Raw genomic sequence first — 19,089 nt, forward strand, 5'->3', positions numbered from 1 at the left:
CAAGATTGCCCAAATGAAGACAATTTCTCTTCTGATTGGGACCTAGTTCTCTGAGAAAAAGTGTATAAACATTCAGGACTGACTTTGTGGGTTTCTGATTCTGACTGTTCAAAAGGGTTTGGTTTGTTGTAGTAATTTTTTTTCTTTGTTTGTTTTTGTTTTGTTTTGTTGCCTGCTTGCTTATTTCTCTATTTTGGGGTATGCTCTAAGTACATGAGGTTTTTAGATATGCGATCTCCCCACAAATAACCTCTGCCTCTTCTCTTGTTATTGACATAATATAAATAAGGCAGCTGAATGCCCAGTCACATTAACTATTTCCATCTAGGAGATTAGAATGATAATGTAAATTTTTTCAAATGAGCTTTGCTTTGAGGCTCTGTCTTTTCAAAGCTTCCATTCAAAAATTAATATTAATAAAGTAAAGGGACCAACAGTACATAAGCTAGCTATCTCTACAGATTTTTTAAATTATTCTGCAAGTTTAAAAAGATTTTTCAAGATAACCATGAACATCAATAAGCTAGTAATTCTCTACAGTTGGTATGTCTGTATAGGTAACACTTTTATTTTGTAAAAACATTAGGAGACTCTGTTATAATAAAGATGATAGCAAAATATGTAGTATTTATAATGTGCCAGGTACTACTTTAAGTACTTTACATATATTAGTTAAATTATTTCTTACAACAATTCTATAAAGCAGATACTTTTATTATCATCTCCATTTCACAGTTTAGGTAACTGAGGCACAGAGATGTTAAATAACTTGCTGAAGGTTTTCAGATCAGAAATAACAAAGCCAGGATTTGAACTAAGGCTGAATAGCTCCAGAATACACATTCTTTATTACACTATCAGCTATTTTAAAGAATACCTTTGAAACCTCGGGAAGAATAACAATTTGAGGAGAAGAATGAGAATATTATTGGCTTGTTCTTTATATATTAATGTATGGTTTCACTAGTTACAAGTAAGTTTTACTTTAAATTTGAAGGTCATCAAGTAAGATAAAATATTCTCCTGGGACTTTGTAAAAAAGGGTACCCTGATGGCCAAAAGTGATATGAAAAGATACTCAACTCTCTTAGACATAAGGAAAATGCAAATTAAAAGCACAATGAGATACCATTGTACATTTAGTCAAAATGACTAATATTTAAAAGAAAAATAATACCAATTTTGGTGATAACAAATGGAAACAATTGGATGTAAAACAATTGGATTCTGATACACTACTGGTGGGAGTGTGAACCAATATAACCACTTTAGAAAACTATTTGGCAGGATTCTAATAGTAAAGCTTACTGTATATGCACCCCGACCCAGCAATCACACTCCTAGAGATATACCCAACAGAAATGCATACACAGATATGCTCAACAAAAGACATATTTAAGAATGCTTGGGAGTGGCCGGTTAGCTCAATTGGTTAGCGCACAGTGCTCTTAACAACAAGGTTGCCGGTTCGATCCCCACATGAACCACTGTGAGCTGCGCCTTCCACAACTAGACTGAAACAAGTACTTGACTTGGAGTTGATGGGTCCTAGAAAAACACACTTAAATAAATAAAAGTTTTAAAAAAATGCTTCTAGCAGCACTATTATAATAGTCACAAACTGAAGAGAACCTAAATATTCAGTGCAACAGTTGAGTGGATAAATAAATTGTGGTATGATAATAAAATGAAATAATATATTGCATTGAGAAGAAATAAAGTATTGCACATGCAAAACATGGATCAGTCTCATAAACATAACGCTCTGTGTTACTAAGTGAAAGAAGCCAATTTGAAAAGGTTATATACTGTATGATTCCAAGTATATAGTATATAACATTTCGGAAAAGGCAAAACTACAGAGACAGTAAAAAGTTCAGTTATTCCTGGGGGTGGTGGAGGTGGAGGGAAGAAGAGGGACAAATAGGTAGAGCACAGGAGTTTTAGGGTAGTGCTCTACTCTGTGTGACACTGTTATAGTGGATACATGTCAATATACATTTATAGAAACCCATAGAACATACAACACCAATAGTGAACCCTAATGTAAACTACAGACTTTAGGTGATTATGATGTGTCAGTAGGTTCATCAGTTGTAACAAATGTCCCATTCTGGTGGGAGACATTGATAATGGGGGAGGCTGTGTAGGTGTGGGGGAAAGGAGTATATGGGAAATCTCTGTAGCTTCCTGTCAATTCTGCTGTGGACCTAAAACTGCTCAAAAAATAAAATCTTACAAAAAAAAAACAACTATGCATTATATGATTCCATTTATAGAAAGAACAAAAACAAACAAAACTAATGTACAGTATTAAAAGTGAGCAGACTCGTTCCTTTTGTAGGTAGTCATGAATGGAAGAGAACATGAGTGGGTTTTGAAGGTGATAACTATATTCTATTTCTTGATTTATGCTGATTCACACTGAAAATTCATTAGGCTAGACAGTCAGGATTTATTCCCATATATGTTATACTTCAGTAAAAAAATATTTTTCAAAGATACATTGTTTTGGAATTAAAAACAATAACATGAGAAAAGTATCTGGAAATAACATTATTCATATTATCATAAAATGCTACTCAAGCCTGCACCTTTCCTTTTGAAGTTCACAGCTTATCTCTGGAAGCATATTTGAAAAGTGATCAATTAAAAAGTGCTGGAATGGCTCCAGCCTGGATCCATTGTTAACAAAGGTATCTGGCAGAAAGCTAAATGCTACTGGATCTCCCAAGACAGATTTTAAATGATTGTACTTAGAAGAAATAGGAATTGTACTGTGCTAAAGAAGAAAATATTTGTCTTCAACTATGGCAGAGATCAAAGACCATTTTTTTGTTTTGTTTTCTTAATTTGTTTAATAGTCACACTATAAGAAACGGCCTCTTTGTTCACTGACTCACGTACCAAGTCTCAAATATAGACAATATGGCTGCATTTTAAGATGGTGGATTAAATACCTACTGCACTCATCCCTCCCACAACAAATCCATAGAAATGATAGGAAGGATATTTTAGCAGGAACAAGAAAAGAAAAGGAAAAGTAGAAGGAAAGAACAGGAAAGAAGAAGAAGAAAAAGAGGAAGAGGAAAAGGAGGGAGGAGCGGATGGGGGAGGAGAGGAGAAGTAGGATACGCGGTAGCAGCAGCATAGAGGTGCTTGAGCGTGGGGGTAGGAGGGGACCTTTCAATGGAAGAGAATCTTTGAGGGATCCCGAAGACAGAAAGTAAATAGAATCGACTGAAAAGAGAAACCACCACCCTCATTGTGAGCAAAAATCATTGTGGAAGGCGGGAGCAACACAAAGTGGGTTTTGTTTTGCAAAGTGTTTTATACCAGAAGGGTTACAGACCTCACACTTAGGAACAGTGTAGCCATTTGAGGTGAAACATGATTTTTTTTTTTTTTTTATGGATTGGGTAAGATCATCTGCTCACTCATAGGAAGGAGGCAGTAGAAGAGGGTTCAGTTCCACATTCACTGAGTAACTTCTATATGGCAAGACTTGGCTAGACACTAGAAGTACTATAATGGAAAAAATGGCTACCGATCATGAGAAGTTACAGCCTGCTGTGAGAGAGAAACACATAAACATGTCATTTCAATATGATGTTATTAAATGTGTAGGGTGATACGGGAAGACAGAGAGCAAATCACTTACACTAACGTTAGAGTTTTGAGAAGGTTTCCTAGAAGAGATGACAGCCTACCTGAGTCTTGAAAGATAAATAAGAATCAATATGGCAGGTGGTAAAGGGTTGGTGTGTTAACACAGTGGAGGTTGTATGTAATATTAACAACGGTGGATTTCATTTGGAGAGTAATTGAAAGGTTTTAAGTAGGGTGGTGATTTTGACTAATTCTGCATTTTTGGATAGATTGTTCTAGTTGCCATTTGGAGGGTGGGCCTAAAAGGATAAGACAAGTAGCAGGCAGCCACAGGGTTAGGAGGCAATTTCAGGAGACCAGGTCAGAGATGGTGTGGGCCATGGGTCAGAACAGGGAGGGAGAAAAGGGGATAAGGAGAGATGATGAAAGAAGGGAAGAAGGCTTGGATAAAAATCCAAGATTTGGGCTTTTGTGACAGGAAGATGATTGTGGCATTAACTAGAAACTGGCTCTACAGAAAAACAAACAAGTTTGAAATAGAAAATAATTACCTCCATTTTGGACATGGTGCATTCCCGTAAGATTGCTAAGTGGACATATCTGGAAGGAAATGAGATATATGATTCTGAAATTTAGGAGAGAGATTAAGACTAGGAATATGTATTTGGAAAGTTATGGGCATCGAAGTGACACTTAAACCCATGTGAGTAAGTAACAGCCTCCAAGAAGAAAGGGTAAAGATTAAAGAGCTAACTAGGCCAAGGGGCCAACTCCAGAGAACACTGACATTTACAGGGTAGATAGAAGAAAATTCCACAAAGAAGTCTATAAAGTAGAAAGGTTGGAAAAGTATGGACAGAATCCTGTGAGAATGATGACTTGCAAACAATACAGAGTTTCCAGAAAAAGCACATCTAACACAGGAGAGAAGCCCAGTAAGACATGTGTTCATTAGATTTGATGGTATAGAGGGTGCTATTTCTTTGGCAAGAGCAGTTTCATTGGAGTGTAGGGGTGGAAGCCTGTGTATTGTGCCTGGAACAGGAATGAGAACTGGAGACTCCACCTGTAGACTAGTAACAACCCCAAAGGGAATGAGAAAGACTGGGTAGCAGGTAAAGGAAGACATAGGATTGAAAGACCCTGTTTTCCTTTTGTTTTAGTAATGGAAAAGACTTGACTATGTTTATACATTGAAAGGGAAGAAGAAGAGGTAAAAAAAAAAAGGGGGGTACAGGAAATAGAAGAAATTAGTCATGGAATAATGTGCTGCAGCATCCTAGAGGAGATGGGACCCAGGAGCCAGTTTCAGCAAGGAGAAAAGTATGGCTATAGTAAGTAAGGGACAAAAGAGAACAAGAATTTGGCCTGTTTCATGTTTGGTGGTCTAAAGAATTCCAGTTATTTCAGTGAAGTAAGATGTAAGGTGTCCCATAATGGGAGTAGTTGTTGATTAAGAGGTTTGAGGCAAGTGGTAAAGGTTGGCAACAGTCCCTGTGGGAGTAAATTGAGCAATAACAAATAACAGGATTGTGCAGAAATGTTGAGAACCAACAAAGACCATGAATTTATAGTCACTAATCTGCACATTTGTGAGTTTTTATTTTCTAGTATCCCTCAGTACCCTGGGATAGTAACAGAGAAGATGAATTATGGTGTTTTTCCAGAGCTGGGGTTTTGCCAAGAGAGTGAAACAGGAGACAGGGGCTAGGGAGCTGAGGGTGTTGGTGAAATAGTGATCCAGTTGATCAATACATGATCTAAGGTAGATTCTTAGGCTAAAACAAGGCTTTGATACTGGAAGTATCAAAGGACTAGAGGTTGAAATACAGAACAACTAAGCTGGAAAGATAAGAGGTTGTATCAGAAACACAAGCTAGATCTGTTTAGCTAGATGTTGCATGGGGAAAGGGAAGCAGGAGAGCACAGAAGTAGTTTGGAAACAGGGAGGCTAATAAATTGTAGAAAAAGAGAATCGCATGTGTAAAGGTGATGCAAAGGGGAACAGCAAGAATTTCAGTGTAACTGGGGCATACCTTGCACAGAGAAGAGCAGCATAAAACCAAGGTGGGAACATACATTAGGCCAGATTGTGAAGAGCCTAAGATGTTTGGGCAGAAGAGACCTGGAACCAGCAAAAGTTCTCAGACAGGGGAGCCCCATATAGCTACAGTTGAGCAGTTTGTGCCCTGCACTGAGGCTTTTCCATGGGGGCTGAACTCCAGGCCAAGCTCTGCGTACCACGCCATTCACCCCACTCTGGGACTGCTTCAGTGGGAGAAAGAGGATCTTTTCTGTAATTCACCACACACCCCCAGAGGAGGAGCTCTTTTCCAAATCATCCACCTGAAGAGATGCCTTTCCTATTGGCTAGCAATGACTCTGAGGGGAGTGACAATCAGATGAACTTTTCCGGGCAATCTCTTTGGCCGTGGTGAAGAAGATGACCTAGGATGAGGAGACACGGTAAGCGTGGAGAGCAGAACCGTTACCACATAACAAGGACCTGACCAAATGCAGCAGTCAAGAAGAAAGAAGATATGGCAGATCCAGAAGCAAGCTCTAATAGAATTAACACTGGGCATCTTATGGATGCAGGGATGGCAGGAATGGGAAAAGTTGAAGATGACGTGGATTCATCCTCCACTGTGTTCCCAGACCTGCCCACAATTAATGCTCAATTAATATTTTTCAAGTGAAGGAAACATAACAGAGCTACAAGCAACAAAAACATATTTCAAAAGAAAGATACTGTCTGCTTGGATAGAACTCTCTACTCGTAGAAAGCAGTACCTTCAACCATCTTAAGCCGCCTAAAGTTTGAGTGCTTTGTAGAACTCAGAGCACTCATCTAGAAATCTAGAGTTTGCTCCAGTGCAGTGGTTCTCAGCCTTGGCTCAACATTCAAATTACCCGAGAAGATTTTCAAAATCCCAAGACCCATACTGGACAAATTAATTCAGAAACTCTGGGAGTGGTATCCAGGCATTAATATTTTTTAAAACGCCTGAGGTGATTCCAGTAGAACTTTGTGACCCCTGTTCTAGATTACTGGATGCGATCATGAACACAGCACAGACAAGAGCAGGTGAGACAGGGCAGAATGGCTTAACATATTTGAACATCTTGGCACGATGAATCATCCATTTTTTCATTAAAATTCATTGGGGTGACAATGGTTAATAAAATTACATAGGTTTCAAGTGTACAATTCTGTAATACATCAAATACATCATCTATATATCACGTTGTGTTTTCACCACTCAGAGTCAGTTCTCCTTCCGTCACCATATATTTGATCCTGTTTACCTTCATCTACCAACCCTCCGCCCCCTTACCCTGTGGTAACCAATGAACTATTGTCTGTGTCTACGAGTTTTTCTTTCTTTATTTGTTTGTCAGTTCTTTTATTGTTTTCAGTTTTATATCCCACATATCAGTGAAATCATATGGTTCTCGACTTTTTCTGTGTGAATTATTTTGCTTAACATAATAATCTCAAGATCCATCCATGTTGTCACAAATGGCACTAGTCCATCTTTTCCTATGGCATAATAGTATTCCATTGTGTATATATATACCACAGCTTGTTTATTCAATCATCTATCAAAGGGCATTTTGGCCACGGTAAATAAAGCTACAATGAACATCAGAGCACATATCTTTATGGATAAAGGTTTTTAGATTTTTGGGGGATCTATACCCAGAAGAGGGATTGCTGTGTCATATGGTAATACTATTCTTAGTTTTCTGAGGAACTGCCTTCCATAGCACACTGCCTTCCATAGCAGCTGCCCCAATCTGCATTCCCACCAACAGTGTATAAGTGTTCCTTTTTCTCCACAGCCTCTCCAACACTTATTATTTGTCTTGTTGGTGATAGCCATTCTAACCGGAGGTGATATCTCATTGTGGTTTTTATTTACATTTCTCTGATGATTAGTGATATTGAGCATCTTTTCATATGTCTATTGGCCATTTGTATGTCATCTTTGGAGAAATGTCTATTCAGATCCTCCGCCCATTTTTTAAATGGATTGTTTGTATTTTTGTTATTGAGTTGTGTGAGTTCCTCATATAATTTGGATATTAGCCCTTTATCGGAGCTGTTGTTTGCAAATATCTTCTCCATTCGGTTGGGTGCCTCTTTATTTTGTCCATGATTTCTTTTGCTATGCAGAAGCTTTTTAGTTTAATGTAGTCCCAAACATTTATTTTAGCTTTCACTTCCCTTGCCTTTGAGGTTAAATTCATAAAATCATCTTTGAACCCAAGGTCCATAAGGGTAATAGCTAAGTTTTCTTCTATGCAGTTTATAGTTTCAGGTCTTATGTTTAGGTCTTTGATCCATTTTGATTTAGTTGTGGTACACGGTGACAGATAGCAGTCTAGTTTCATTCTTTTGCACGTGGCTTTCCAATTCTCCCAGCATCATTTACTGAAGAGGCTGTCTTTTCTCCATTGTATGTTTTTGGCTCCTTTAATGAGATCCTTTTACCTAGTGACCAGTTCTTCAAAATTAATTCCAACATCTTGGCAAAAAATGAAATAATTAAAGAAATCCATTCCATTGCTTCACTGACTTTGGGAAACTGAATCATGGACACAATGTAATGCAAAATGCGGCCAGTTTTAAAATAATAGTTTAAAAAGTAAGTAATGGACAGAGTTGGAAATTATTTTAAGACCCCCTCATTTGCTGCTAAGGGTATACGTATTCCGGGTGTCAGAAACATAAATACTATTTTTAAAAATAGTAAATGAAAAGTAAATGAAAAATGAAAGTAAAAGTTTAAAAATAATGTAAGAGTCAGAATGAGGATATTTTTGTACAGAATAGGAAGGTTGTTCTTGTTCTACCATTTTTGACACAAAGTTGAGTTAAATTACTCAAGTAACTTAAGGCTTGCCTTTCTTCACATGATGGCAAGAAGTGCCTTGCTAATAATCCAAGAGGGGTCCAAGGACCCATCCCAGCCATGGCTGTATTTTTACGGATCCACAGCAGATAAGAATTTAAGAACAGTAATTGAATAATCTCTGTCGAATCACATAAGAAAATATTGAGGCTTCTATTTTGTATATCTTTGTGTTTTTGTGTCACTTTTCTATAATTAAGTTTTATTAGATTTTACAAAAATGTAAGTCCACCGCAAATTAGACATTTTTAAAAATTGGTCTTTCACCGTGGATCCTTTGGGAAGCACTGAGATAGAGGACCACTATTATATTTGCACATCGATGCAAAAGGTGCACACAGAAAGAAAAAAGTCAATGCAAACCAATCGATTTTTACTTTACCCACTCTGAATTTACACTTTAAAGTCCTATTTCATTTTACCTTACATTATTGTTATTGAAAGTTATTTTCGGCTATAGGCTTATATGCTTTACTGGGAGCTCTTTTAAAGAAAACAACCTGCATTAGAAAATAGGTGATAAGGTTTTGGTTTAGTGGTACTAGCTCATTTTCTAAGACGAACCACAATGTCAGGTAACATGGAGAAGTGATTAATTCCTATTGGATAAAGGAGGCACTCTCCTTTTTAAGAAGAAAATTAAGTCACTTCCTTCAGATTGGAAACAGCTAATCATAGGGTTTCAAACTATGAATGCAGAGACACCCTTCTTCAAATACGAAGAAGTCTGCACAGGGAGGTTAAATGTCCCAAGATCATGCAGCTAGTGAATGGGGAGGCCCGGATTCAGACCCGAGACACTTGCCTCGAACAATGCCTGCACTATTTCTGCTGCTCCACCATAAAAAGTGTTCCAGTGGGAACCCTGAGAGTAAATACTTATAGATGCTTCTCTTCCAGGTACCTAAAATAGCGTCATAAATATTAAAATAACGTGGAGTGCTTATGAATCTCCTTAATACGTACATTTCTTTGTTCTAGTTAGAGCTTTCTGCACATAGACAAGATTAATGCTTGTCCCAAACTGATTTGCACATCACACAGAGAAATATCAGAGGAGAGGGAAGTCAGTGCTCTACACGCCAGCTGTCTTGATGCTGAGACTGGTTTGATCGAGGTTAGCAATAAACACGATCCAAAAGAAACCGCCTGGATCCTTTTAGGAAATAAGCGGGCTATCAATTAAAAAATAAATGACTATCTCTGAGAAACATCAAGTCTTGGCAGAGATTATATAGTCACTGTGAAAAATCCAGAAACTGCATTGATTAGTTTAATACATGTTTGTTCAGTGAACTAAACAACTTTGCCACTTCAGAGAAATGTCTGCCATAAAAAGTTGAAACTGCTGATCAGTTATTTGGCTCTCTTATCTAGACAATGCCAAAAAATACTAGATTATTAAGGTATGGACTATAGAAATTTTTCACTCTGTAATTGTGGCATTCTTTAGTTTTAGCTTGAGAACATAGGATTTAATTCAGCTATATCATTGTTCATTAACATATTAAAATTAATAATTCTGCTTTTTTTACTATAGCCTAAAACATTTAGCAAAATATCTTATCTTCCTTGTAGATGCTAGTGACTTTTTAGAGGCAGAGTGTGAATAAGTCCTCAATTCTTAGCATTACTGATCAAAAGTTAATATTTGACAAAGGAACCAAGCTATGATACTGAAATCAGCTGGTTAGGTGCAATGGATGTGGCCACTTCAATAACATGAATAATCCAGATTTTTTTAAACAGCTCATGGATGAAATAGGTGAAGGTGGTCAAAAGGTACAAACTTCCAGTTATAAGATAAATAAGTCCTGGGGATATAATGTACAGCATGCTGACTGTACTGTGTTGTATTAACAATACTGTATTGTGTATTTAAAAGCTGCTATGAAACTATATGTATAGTGATGATGTTAACTAAACTTATTGCGCTAAATATATATATAAATAATCATTATATTGTACACCTAAAACTAATGTAATTATATGTCAATTAATTTTTTAAAAGACTAACTAAGACACTCATCATGTTATCTCGAGATAAATTTTAAGTATGTAGACCTGGTCTAGGACTATAAGTGGAAATGGCATTAGTTCTGAATCTTTGGGTTCGAGTCATTTTTCAGTCTTCAGCTGACTGTTATGTAACGTCTTCGTTGGTCTTGATTAGAATGCATCTAGCAGTCGGTCTTTTGGACTCTGAGATACAGATGGCATATACCAGTGACGCTGTAGGATTATGTGGGAGACAGTAAAGAAATAGAAAAGTAAAAACAGAATAAAATCTAATTACACGGAGTTTCGCTTAAAACAAAAATTGATTGAGTTCTACCCAAAGTGGTTTGTTGTTTCCTGTGCCAGGAACTACTGTGCAGACCCAGCAGGAAGTGTGCTACAGAGCAAGATCACATTACACCCTTGTTTTATGGTTCATTTCACTTATTTAATGCAATTCGAGAACCTGTAAAAGGAACATGTTAGAAGGAGGGAATAGGCTTTCTGTCTTGTTTTGTTTTGTTTTTTTAAGTTTCTTTGAATCAAAACATTTGTTTTTATAAGGTGCTTATAGTCCCAGAGAAACTCGACTTCCAGAGTTGCATGGGGAAGACATTTCCCTTTGTCACAAAATTGAAAGACACAAAGTTGAATTATGTCTTTCCTTTGCTGTCCCACTCACATCATTTTAAACACGAAGAATTACAACCAAGTCTATGAATGGTCTCAGTCATTTTGAATCCATATACGCTCCTCCTAGGCTCTCTGACATGATAGAGAGCCTATGATGGACGGGGAGTGGGGAGGAAGGAAACGAATATATTTAAGATGCAAAATAGCGATTCATGTGTCAAGCAAAAGAATGAGTTCATTTGGCTCTCTTGCTTGAAAATGTGTGAAGTGAACAGCTGGATTTCCTTGTGGTGGCATACGCCGCTCCTCACATGCTGTCTGTTTTCCTCTCCAGAGACCTCAGTATGAACAACATCAGTGAGCTGCCCCCAAGTCCTCTGCACACTCTCCGTTTCCTAGAGGAGCTGTAAGTATCAATGCAGTTGTGATGCGTCCAGTCAACACAGGACACATTCTTGTGTTTGTCTCTCATACTTACTGTGGGAACCAGATAAAACAAGGCAGAGAAGCTGTCAGCACCAACGATGTTGGCACATGAGGAAGCACTTAGTTGCAGGGGGAGGGGGAAGAATTACTTATGATTCTGGAAATCAACTTATAAAAGACTTTACCATGAGGCTACAACATTCTAAGGTGAGACTGAGCCAAACAAATTAAAATGTTAAAACAAAGACCGTTTAAAAGAGCTGGATGGCTCTTTGGAAATAGTTAAGCAGCAGGATATTAAAAAGTTTGAATACTGGTTCATGTTTATTAAAATAGCAAGTAAAGCTATAATCAAAACCAAAGACTGCTGCGTGGTTCGGCTTGTGACAGGAAGAATCAAGTCCACATTTCATAGCACCAAAACTTCTTATCCTCATCACCTTTCATTACTGTTTCCCTACTTTTAAATTTAGCTTCCTTCAAGGCTTGAACAGAAAAACACGAAATCCTCTCCCAAACCCACTGTAAAAAATAACAAAAAAGGAGGAAGCTAAAATTAGTTAATGATACACAGGGGCATCTTAAAGAAGTCTAGTAATCACTTTCCAGAAGATGAAAAAGAACTATATAAACCCAAACTCTGCACTTAACAATTCATTTGATCCTCTGATCCCTTTGAGTGATGGGGACTAAGGAAGTGATGCACCATCACAGTTCTCATGAAGAAAGTTTGGCACCATCAGTTGGGTAAACCCTCTGACTGTTAAGGATTTGTTTCAGCAATGACCTCTTTTGAAAATACTTCCTTTGTAAATCCTAAAGTCAGGGTCCAATCTGGAGAATAATTTAAATTGTTGATGCACCACACAACCCAGCGTGGGAGGTAGAAATAATGTTCCATCGCAACCAAATTACACTACATCGATCTTTTTTTTCAAGAAGAGGATAATATTCTCGCATTTCTCCCCTTTGGAGTTTTATCTATATTTACTTTTGATGGCATTATGTTTTTAACAAATGCTATTGTTTTAATACTGACATCAGCTAAACATGCCCGTATTGTTATCAAGAGCTATGCTGGGGAAGCTTACATTATTAGGCTGTACATGAAGTTTTTATCATTCAAGGGACAGATTTTCACTCTGGTTATCCACGAGCTTCTTTTTCCTCTGGCCATTTTTCTCTTTTCTCATTTCTCTCTGGCCATTTTCATGACTAGAATTTAACCTTCTTTAGGGTTGGGACCATATCTATCTTCATCATGGCTGGTATGTAATAAATAATAAATTCTTCATGAATGAACTAATGAGAAAGCAAAAATCTTAAAAGGAGCTTCTTATACAAGTTAGCTGCCTTAGAAACAAGTAACAGATTTAGTTGACATTAGCCAATATTTTTAAAGATTACTTTTAGTAAATTTCAAACACCAGGGTTATTTTCTTCTTTACATCCTTCTCACTCCATACCATAATTAACATGCAATACTTAGTCCTGTTTACCCCCATATTTTTAAGACATGCATTTCCTGTTCTTTTCTCTTTAATTTCCTTATACCATGTTCCCCGGAAAATAAGACCTAGCCAGACCATCAGCTCTAATGCGTCTTTTGCAACCTGGAAAAATGAAAATTTTGCTCCAAAAGACGCATTAGAGCTGATGGTCCGGCTAGGTCTTATTTTCGGGGAAACATGGTAACATGTGATGGCAAACGGCTTTCATTCTCCCTCAACACATACCTCAACTTTATACCACAAACTGAATCAATAAATAATTCATGTCCCTGAGAATTTTGTTTAATAGAGTTCCTCCCTCAGTGACCCAACTTACTCAAAATAACTCCTCTTTCTTCATAAGGTGAATGATAATTCAGTTTCCAAGGCCAATTTTTCAAGAGATAATTTAGAAAAGTCAGAAAGAAAAAAGAAAGAGGGGGAACTACAATTTGAAAATGCTATTATTCTGAATTGTCTTATTTTTATATCTCTGGAAACCCCATCAAGTATCTTGACCATGGAATTATAGAATATTAAACATAGAGGACACCTTTTAGTCTATTCATTCCATTTTCTCATTCTGTTCTTGAATTGCCTCTGCTGAGCTGGCCGACTTGCTGAATTTAAAAGCGAGACTACTTTCCTATATGTAATTCTGTGTTGCATCTAACTGATGTCTTGAAGACGTTATTCATTTAGTGGCAAAACGGGATAGAACCTGGAAAAATGATTAAATCATTTTTCCTTTTTTCATTCCTTTTTTCCCAAGGCTAAATTTATGGGGTTTGTGTTTTTTAAAAGAAACATTTAAGCAGCATTTTGATTATGCCTTTGTTATGTTGCTAATTGTCTCTATTAGACTTAGCTATGTTTTAAGTCTATATTCTCTTCTAGAGTATAAGATAGTAGAAATTACATACTATAATTATAATGACAACAAGAATAGCTTACACTGTGCAAAATGTTTTGCCCATATTATCCCACCAAATCCTCTCAACAATCCCATAAAGGTAGATATTATTATTTACAGTCCACAGATTAAAAAAGAAGAAAAACTGAAGTACAGAGAAACTAAGAAAGTTACCCAAGATAATGGAGTTAGAAAAGTGTCAGAGCTAAGATTAAAATCCACTTTCAAAGTTAGACTCAGAAAGTAGAAAGAAGATCAAGAATTCTGTGTGGTTATTCTGTGTGGTTTATCTGTGCTTTTCTTTTCCCCGGCAGCACCTCATACAGTGGTTTGCACAGTTGAATACTTTAAAGCATTGTCGTAATAATAGTGTGTATACGAGTGTGTCTGTTTATGTGTATACATGGGGGAATAAAAAAGAGGGAGCGAGAGAGAAAGCAAGAAAGAGCTGTCTACCCAGCAGAGAGCAATTGGATACCAGGTTATTTGTTCACTATCATCATATATTGGCTATGAAAAAGGTATCATCAGAATTTTCAGTCTATTCATTCCATTTCACCAGTTTTCACCAGAATTTCACCAGTTTAACATTGCTCAACAGGTACAAAACCATAATGTTTTTACATATACATACATATACTTAAGCAGCATGTTTCATACAGTATTCTCCCTGAACTAACAAATGACCAACCATACAGCTACACACAGACATTTAGATATTTGTCATTGTGAGTGTGCGTATATCTTTTGTTACGACAATTAAGACATTGTTCTAAAAGTATTCTTTCATTCAGTTTATTCAGCTCATCTTTGTTTTATCTCTTTGTCCATTAAATAGGAAACTGATACTGATACTGTCAATAGTACTAATAAAACGCCCACCACAAAACTGTTTTTAAAACTCACAAGTCACTATTAATAAATCCAAGTTATCACTCTTCCCCTTAGTTCTTCTTATCCAATATATCATTTCCCTAGTTTAATTCATTTAACTGTGTTTTAAACCCTGTAGACAGCCATGGTTCATCCCTCATCCATCACTGGAGCTTAACAATGGTGCCATCATTCAAAATCCTATAAGAACCAATAAAGCCCAAGAGGTAGTCACCGACTTAATGCTTAAAAAAATATATTGTAATCTGAGGGAACGTGACTATTCAGAGCAAATAAGTATCTAAGGAGAAGAATAAAATTCATCACAGTTAATGGTCTCTTTCTCCCTCTCCTGACATTGTGGGACACTGACTACCTGTGTCACATGTTTTGGCACATTTGGGTCTCATTTGTTATTTATTTCTGTTTTTGTAAATCTATGAGGTGACCAGACAGGCAGAGGCCCCATGTCCTGCTGATGCAATGTGACAGCACAAGAGAAGGAGAGCCTTTTTCTTTTGTAAAAAAAAAGAAAAATCTGATCTGTGTGCTGAGACTGTACTATGTAGAGAGAAGGGTTCAGCACCTCCTAGATACAGAAGCCATGATTCCTGTCCTCGGCCACTTACTAGCTCATCAACCACTTGACTTCTTGGGCCTCAGGGGATAGCGGTAAGAGCTGCTGGGCCTGTGTTTTGAGATGTTTCTGTGGATCAAATGAATTGATGATGAAAGAACTTTGGTGAACTAACATTTACGTATTGAGTTGTATCAGTAAAATGAAAACACTTTCAAGAAGCTTCTAACCCCCTCCTTCCCTATTTCATGAGCTTGATTTTGCAGTAATCTCAGGTACGCAGGATTTGTGAAGGAAAAGCTATTTCCAACTATGTATTTTCATAGCTATAGACAACCAGTGCAGATGGTTCTTTACCAAATTTTAACATCCTGAGCATTAACTGCATTTCTGTCCTACAGTACCTCCCCCAGTTCTAATTATTCAGTTCTACGAGGGACTTCATGTTAATGTTTGCTATTTGGCCCCATGGAAGAGCTCACACTTGACCCAACAAAGTATGGTTCAGATGTTAGGAGTTAAAGGCAGATTGTGCTTAATGCTGGCATCTACAAATTCCATTAAACTTAGATTGGCAGTCTGATTAAACCAGAGGGGAAAATGAATTGTTACCATTTTAAACAGTCTAAATTCTTTATTTCCGAGTAGAATTTTAAAATCTTCCCTGGTTCTAATGCTATTGGAATCATGTACTCAATTTAGGAAGGGAACATGAGAAGCTCTAGGGAGGTCTGTTTTCACGTTACTATTGTTCCCTGGACCTGTTTGCTCATATTATGGTTGGCCCTGAGGAATCTCTATATAAATAGTAGGTATCTATTATTGCAGATGAAATTTGTAATGAGAGCTACCACTAAACTTCCTGAAAGCACAATCTACGCTTATTACTTCTACTTCTTCATCACATTGCTGAAAATGGTGAGAGCTGTCCTGCCTGTCTTTCGAAATTTCTTTTTCCTGAGGATCAAATGAAATGATGATGAAAGAACTTTGGTAAACTATAGTTCACATATTGGATTGTTCGTAACATGGATACACCTTCATGCCCATGAATAATGTCCCTGCTTTTATACATGCTGCCTCTTTGAAACTTTTTCTAGTGCTATTTCATGGAAGTTGTTTTGCTTCTCTTCCAAATGTCTATCCATGCAACTAAATATAGGCATTTCGATATCTTTCCTTGTGTGTGTGTGTGTATGTGCATGAATGTGTGTATATGTGTATACATATATGCATGTATATATTTTTTAATATATATTATATATGACATATATAATATATATATATATATATATATATATATATATATATATATATATATATACACCTTTTGCTATGACAATTAGGGCACTATTCTGAAAGAAGTGCCCTGCCTCTCTGCCTCTTGTTCTTTTTCCCTTTAGCATTCCTTTCTTCTCTGCTCCTAACTCCTGTAAGATGTAGACATTCCCCAAATTTCTGCCCTTAGTTTTATTGTCTTTTTTCTCAGTACTTTTCAATTTATTGAACTTGTATTTCGTAAGCGTGAATAGGACTTGCTATAAGGTTCGTTCATTCATTCATTCAACAAGTCCCTGCCCTGGGGGAGCTTACCATCTAGTGGGGAGACAGTTAATAAGCAAGAAAACAAGCACATATGATATTTGATGATTGTGATAAGAGTGATGAAGAACACAAACCCAGTTAGGGAGAGAATAATTAACAAGGAATCACAAGGAGGGAAAGTCTCTCTAAGAAGGTGACATCTAAACCTAAATCAGGAGGGTGAGGAGTTTGTGGTCCTAAGAGCTGGGGTGGAGTGATTCATTATTCAAGGGAATAACGTGAGCAGAGTTCCCTGAGATAGGAAATAATGTGAATTGTTTGTGGATCTGAAAGATGAGTTTGGCTGGGGAGCAGAGTGGGGGTGTTGGGGGGAGTGACATGGGATGGGGTTGGAGAAGAAGGCCTGATTAAGCAGGACCAATCAGGCTATGTATAGAATTCAAATAAGAGCAATGGGAAGCCATTAGAGAATTGTATGAAGCTTACTAAAACAATAGGATTTATGATTTTTAAAAGATCTCTCTGATTCTGTATGTAAAACAGATTGGGCAATTATGGAAGCAGAGAGACCCATTAGGAGACCATAGACCAGTTAAGAGACAACTGCAGTTGTCTAGTAAAGAAACCCAAGATCTGAACTATTTCTGCTATATAGATTACTCCCAAATCAATGTTTCTAGTTCAGATTTCCTTTGTCTTTGACAGCTAGACCAGTGTTTCTCAAAGTGTGGTCCCTGGACCAGCAGCCTTGGCACCACCTGTGAGCTTGTTAGAAATGCAAATTCTGTGCCCCACCCCAACAACAATGAAACAAGAACTCTGGGGATAGGAAATTGTCTTTAAAAAGATCTCCAGGTGATTTTTGATACCTAATATTAAGTTTGAAGACCACTACTCTAGAACAGTGGTTTTCGGATTCTAAGTGGTACTGAGAATTACCTGGAGTGCTTGTTAAACCACACATTCCTGGGCCCCACCAGAGTTTTTTCAATAGGTTAAGGATCTGAAGGGAGGATGTTAAGAATTTGCATTTACAGCAAATTCTCAAGTGGTGCTGATACTGCTAATCTAGGGACCGCACTTTGAGAATCATCATCCACCTAAATGACACCTCCACCTACCCCACCAATACTTTAAAGCAGAACAAAACTCATTGATGACTCCCCCTCAAAAGCTTTTCCTCCTGCCTTTCCTGCTTGCCGTCGACATTCTGATTAACTTGTGTTACTGTCTGTCACTCCCTTTTGTGTCTGTCATTCTTTCTCTCTTGCGCTCTCTATCAGCCAACCTCCAACTCTTAAAGCTCATACTTCCACATTGTCTTTCACATTTGTTTATTTCATCACCACCTAGTTCAGGTTCTTGTTGTCTCCTCTGGATAACTGCTAAAATCATTAATTAATCACCTCTCCTGATTTTCACAACAATTAGTGAATCAATCATTGTGTCTGGGGATGGAGGTCTCTAGGTGATCTTGTCAAAATTAGACTTTGAGAACTATTTCAGAGTTTCCCACCTTGATTAGAAATACCTGGAGTGTTTTTAAAACTACTAATTACCTGGGCTTATTCCCAGAGATTCTGATTTAATGGGTCTCCGTGGGGATCCAGACATCATTTTTTTAAAGCTCTACAGGGGGCTGAGATCCAAGCTCATACATGGAAGCATCACAGCAGAGGAAGACAGTCAGGGACTCATCAATTCATTGTATGTAGACACTGAAAGGGAGGTCTGAAGGTGAGAGATGACTCTGAGTAAGGATTTGAGATTAGGTTCTAAGAAACCAATGAGGCACAGTCAAAAGGCACAGGGAACAACTGACATTTTGGAAGCAAGAGGATGTCTGGTTCTGGATCTACTGAGTGTCAGGAGCCAGTAGGACATCCAACTGGAAATGTCAATAACACAGTTGGAATGTGAGTCTGAAGCACGATGAGCCTGTTCTAACAATAATGCTGGAGAATTGTTTACAAAGAGGTGATTGTGGAACGTGCTAGGGCAGATGAGGATTTTGAGAGAGGTTTTGGGCTCTGTGTTTCCTGGTGTGGTTGTCTATCTGTATCAAAATCCCCTGGGCTGCTAATTTAAAATACAAATTCCTGAATC

At 37.4% G+C, this 19,089-nt stretch overlaps 1 protein-coding gene across 2 annotated transcripts in view; it reads left to right on the forward strand.

The window, feature by feature from the left end:
* Positions 1–19,089, forward strand: part of LGR5 (leucine rich repeat containing G protein-coupled receptor 5) — a 115,177-nt gene that overhangs the window by 44,674 nt on the left and 51,414 nt on the right. For both annotated transcript variants that reach the window (XM_033118727.1, XM_033118728.1), the window contains exon 2: positions 11,494–11,565. In XM_033118727.1, the coding sequence (XP_032974618.1) occupies positions 11,494–11,565 (72 nt within the window). The remainder of the gene's footprint in view (positions 1–11,493; positions 11,566–19,089) is intronic.

The sequence above is a fragment of the Rhinolophus ferrumequinum genome, chromosome 10 (genome assembly GCF_004115265.2).
Source record: "Rhinolophus ferrumequinum isolate MPI-CBG mRhiFer1 chromosome 10, mRhiFer1_v1.p, whole genome shotgun sequence".
Taxonomy (NCBI): Eukaryota; Metazoa; Chordata; class Mammalia; order Chiroptera; family Rhinolophidae; genus Rhinolophus; species Rhinolophus ferrumequinum.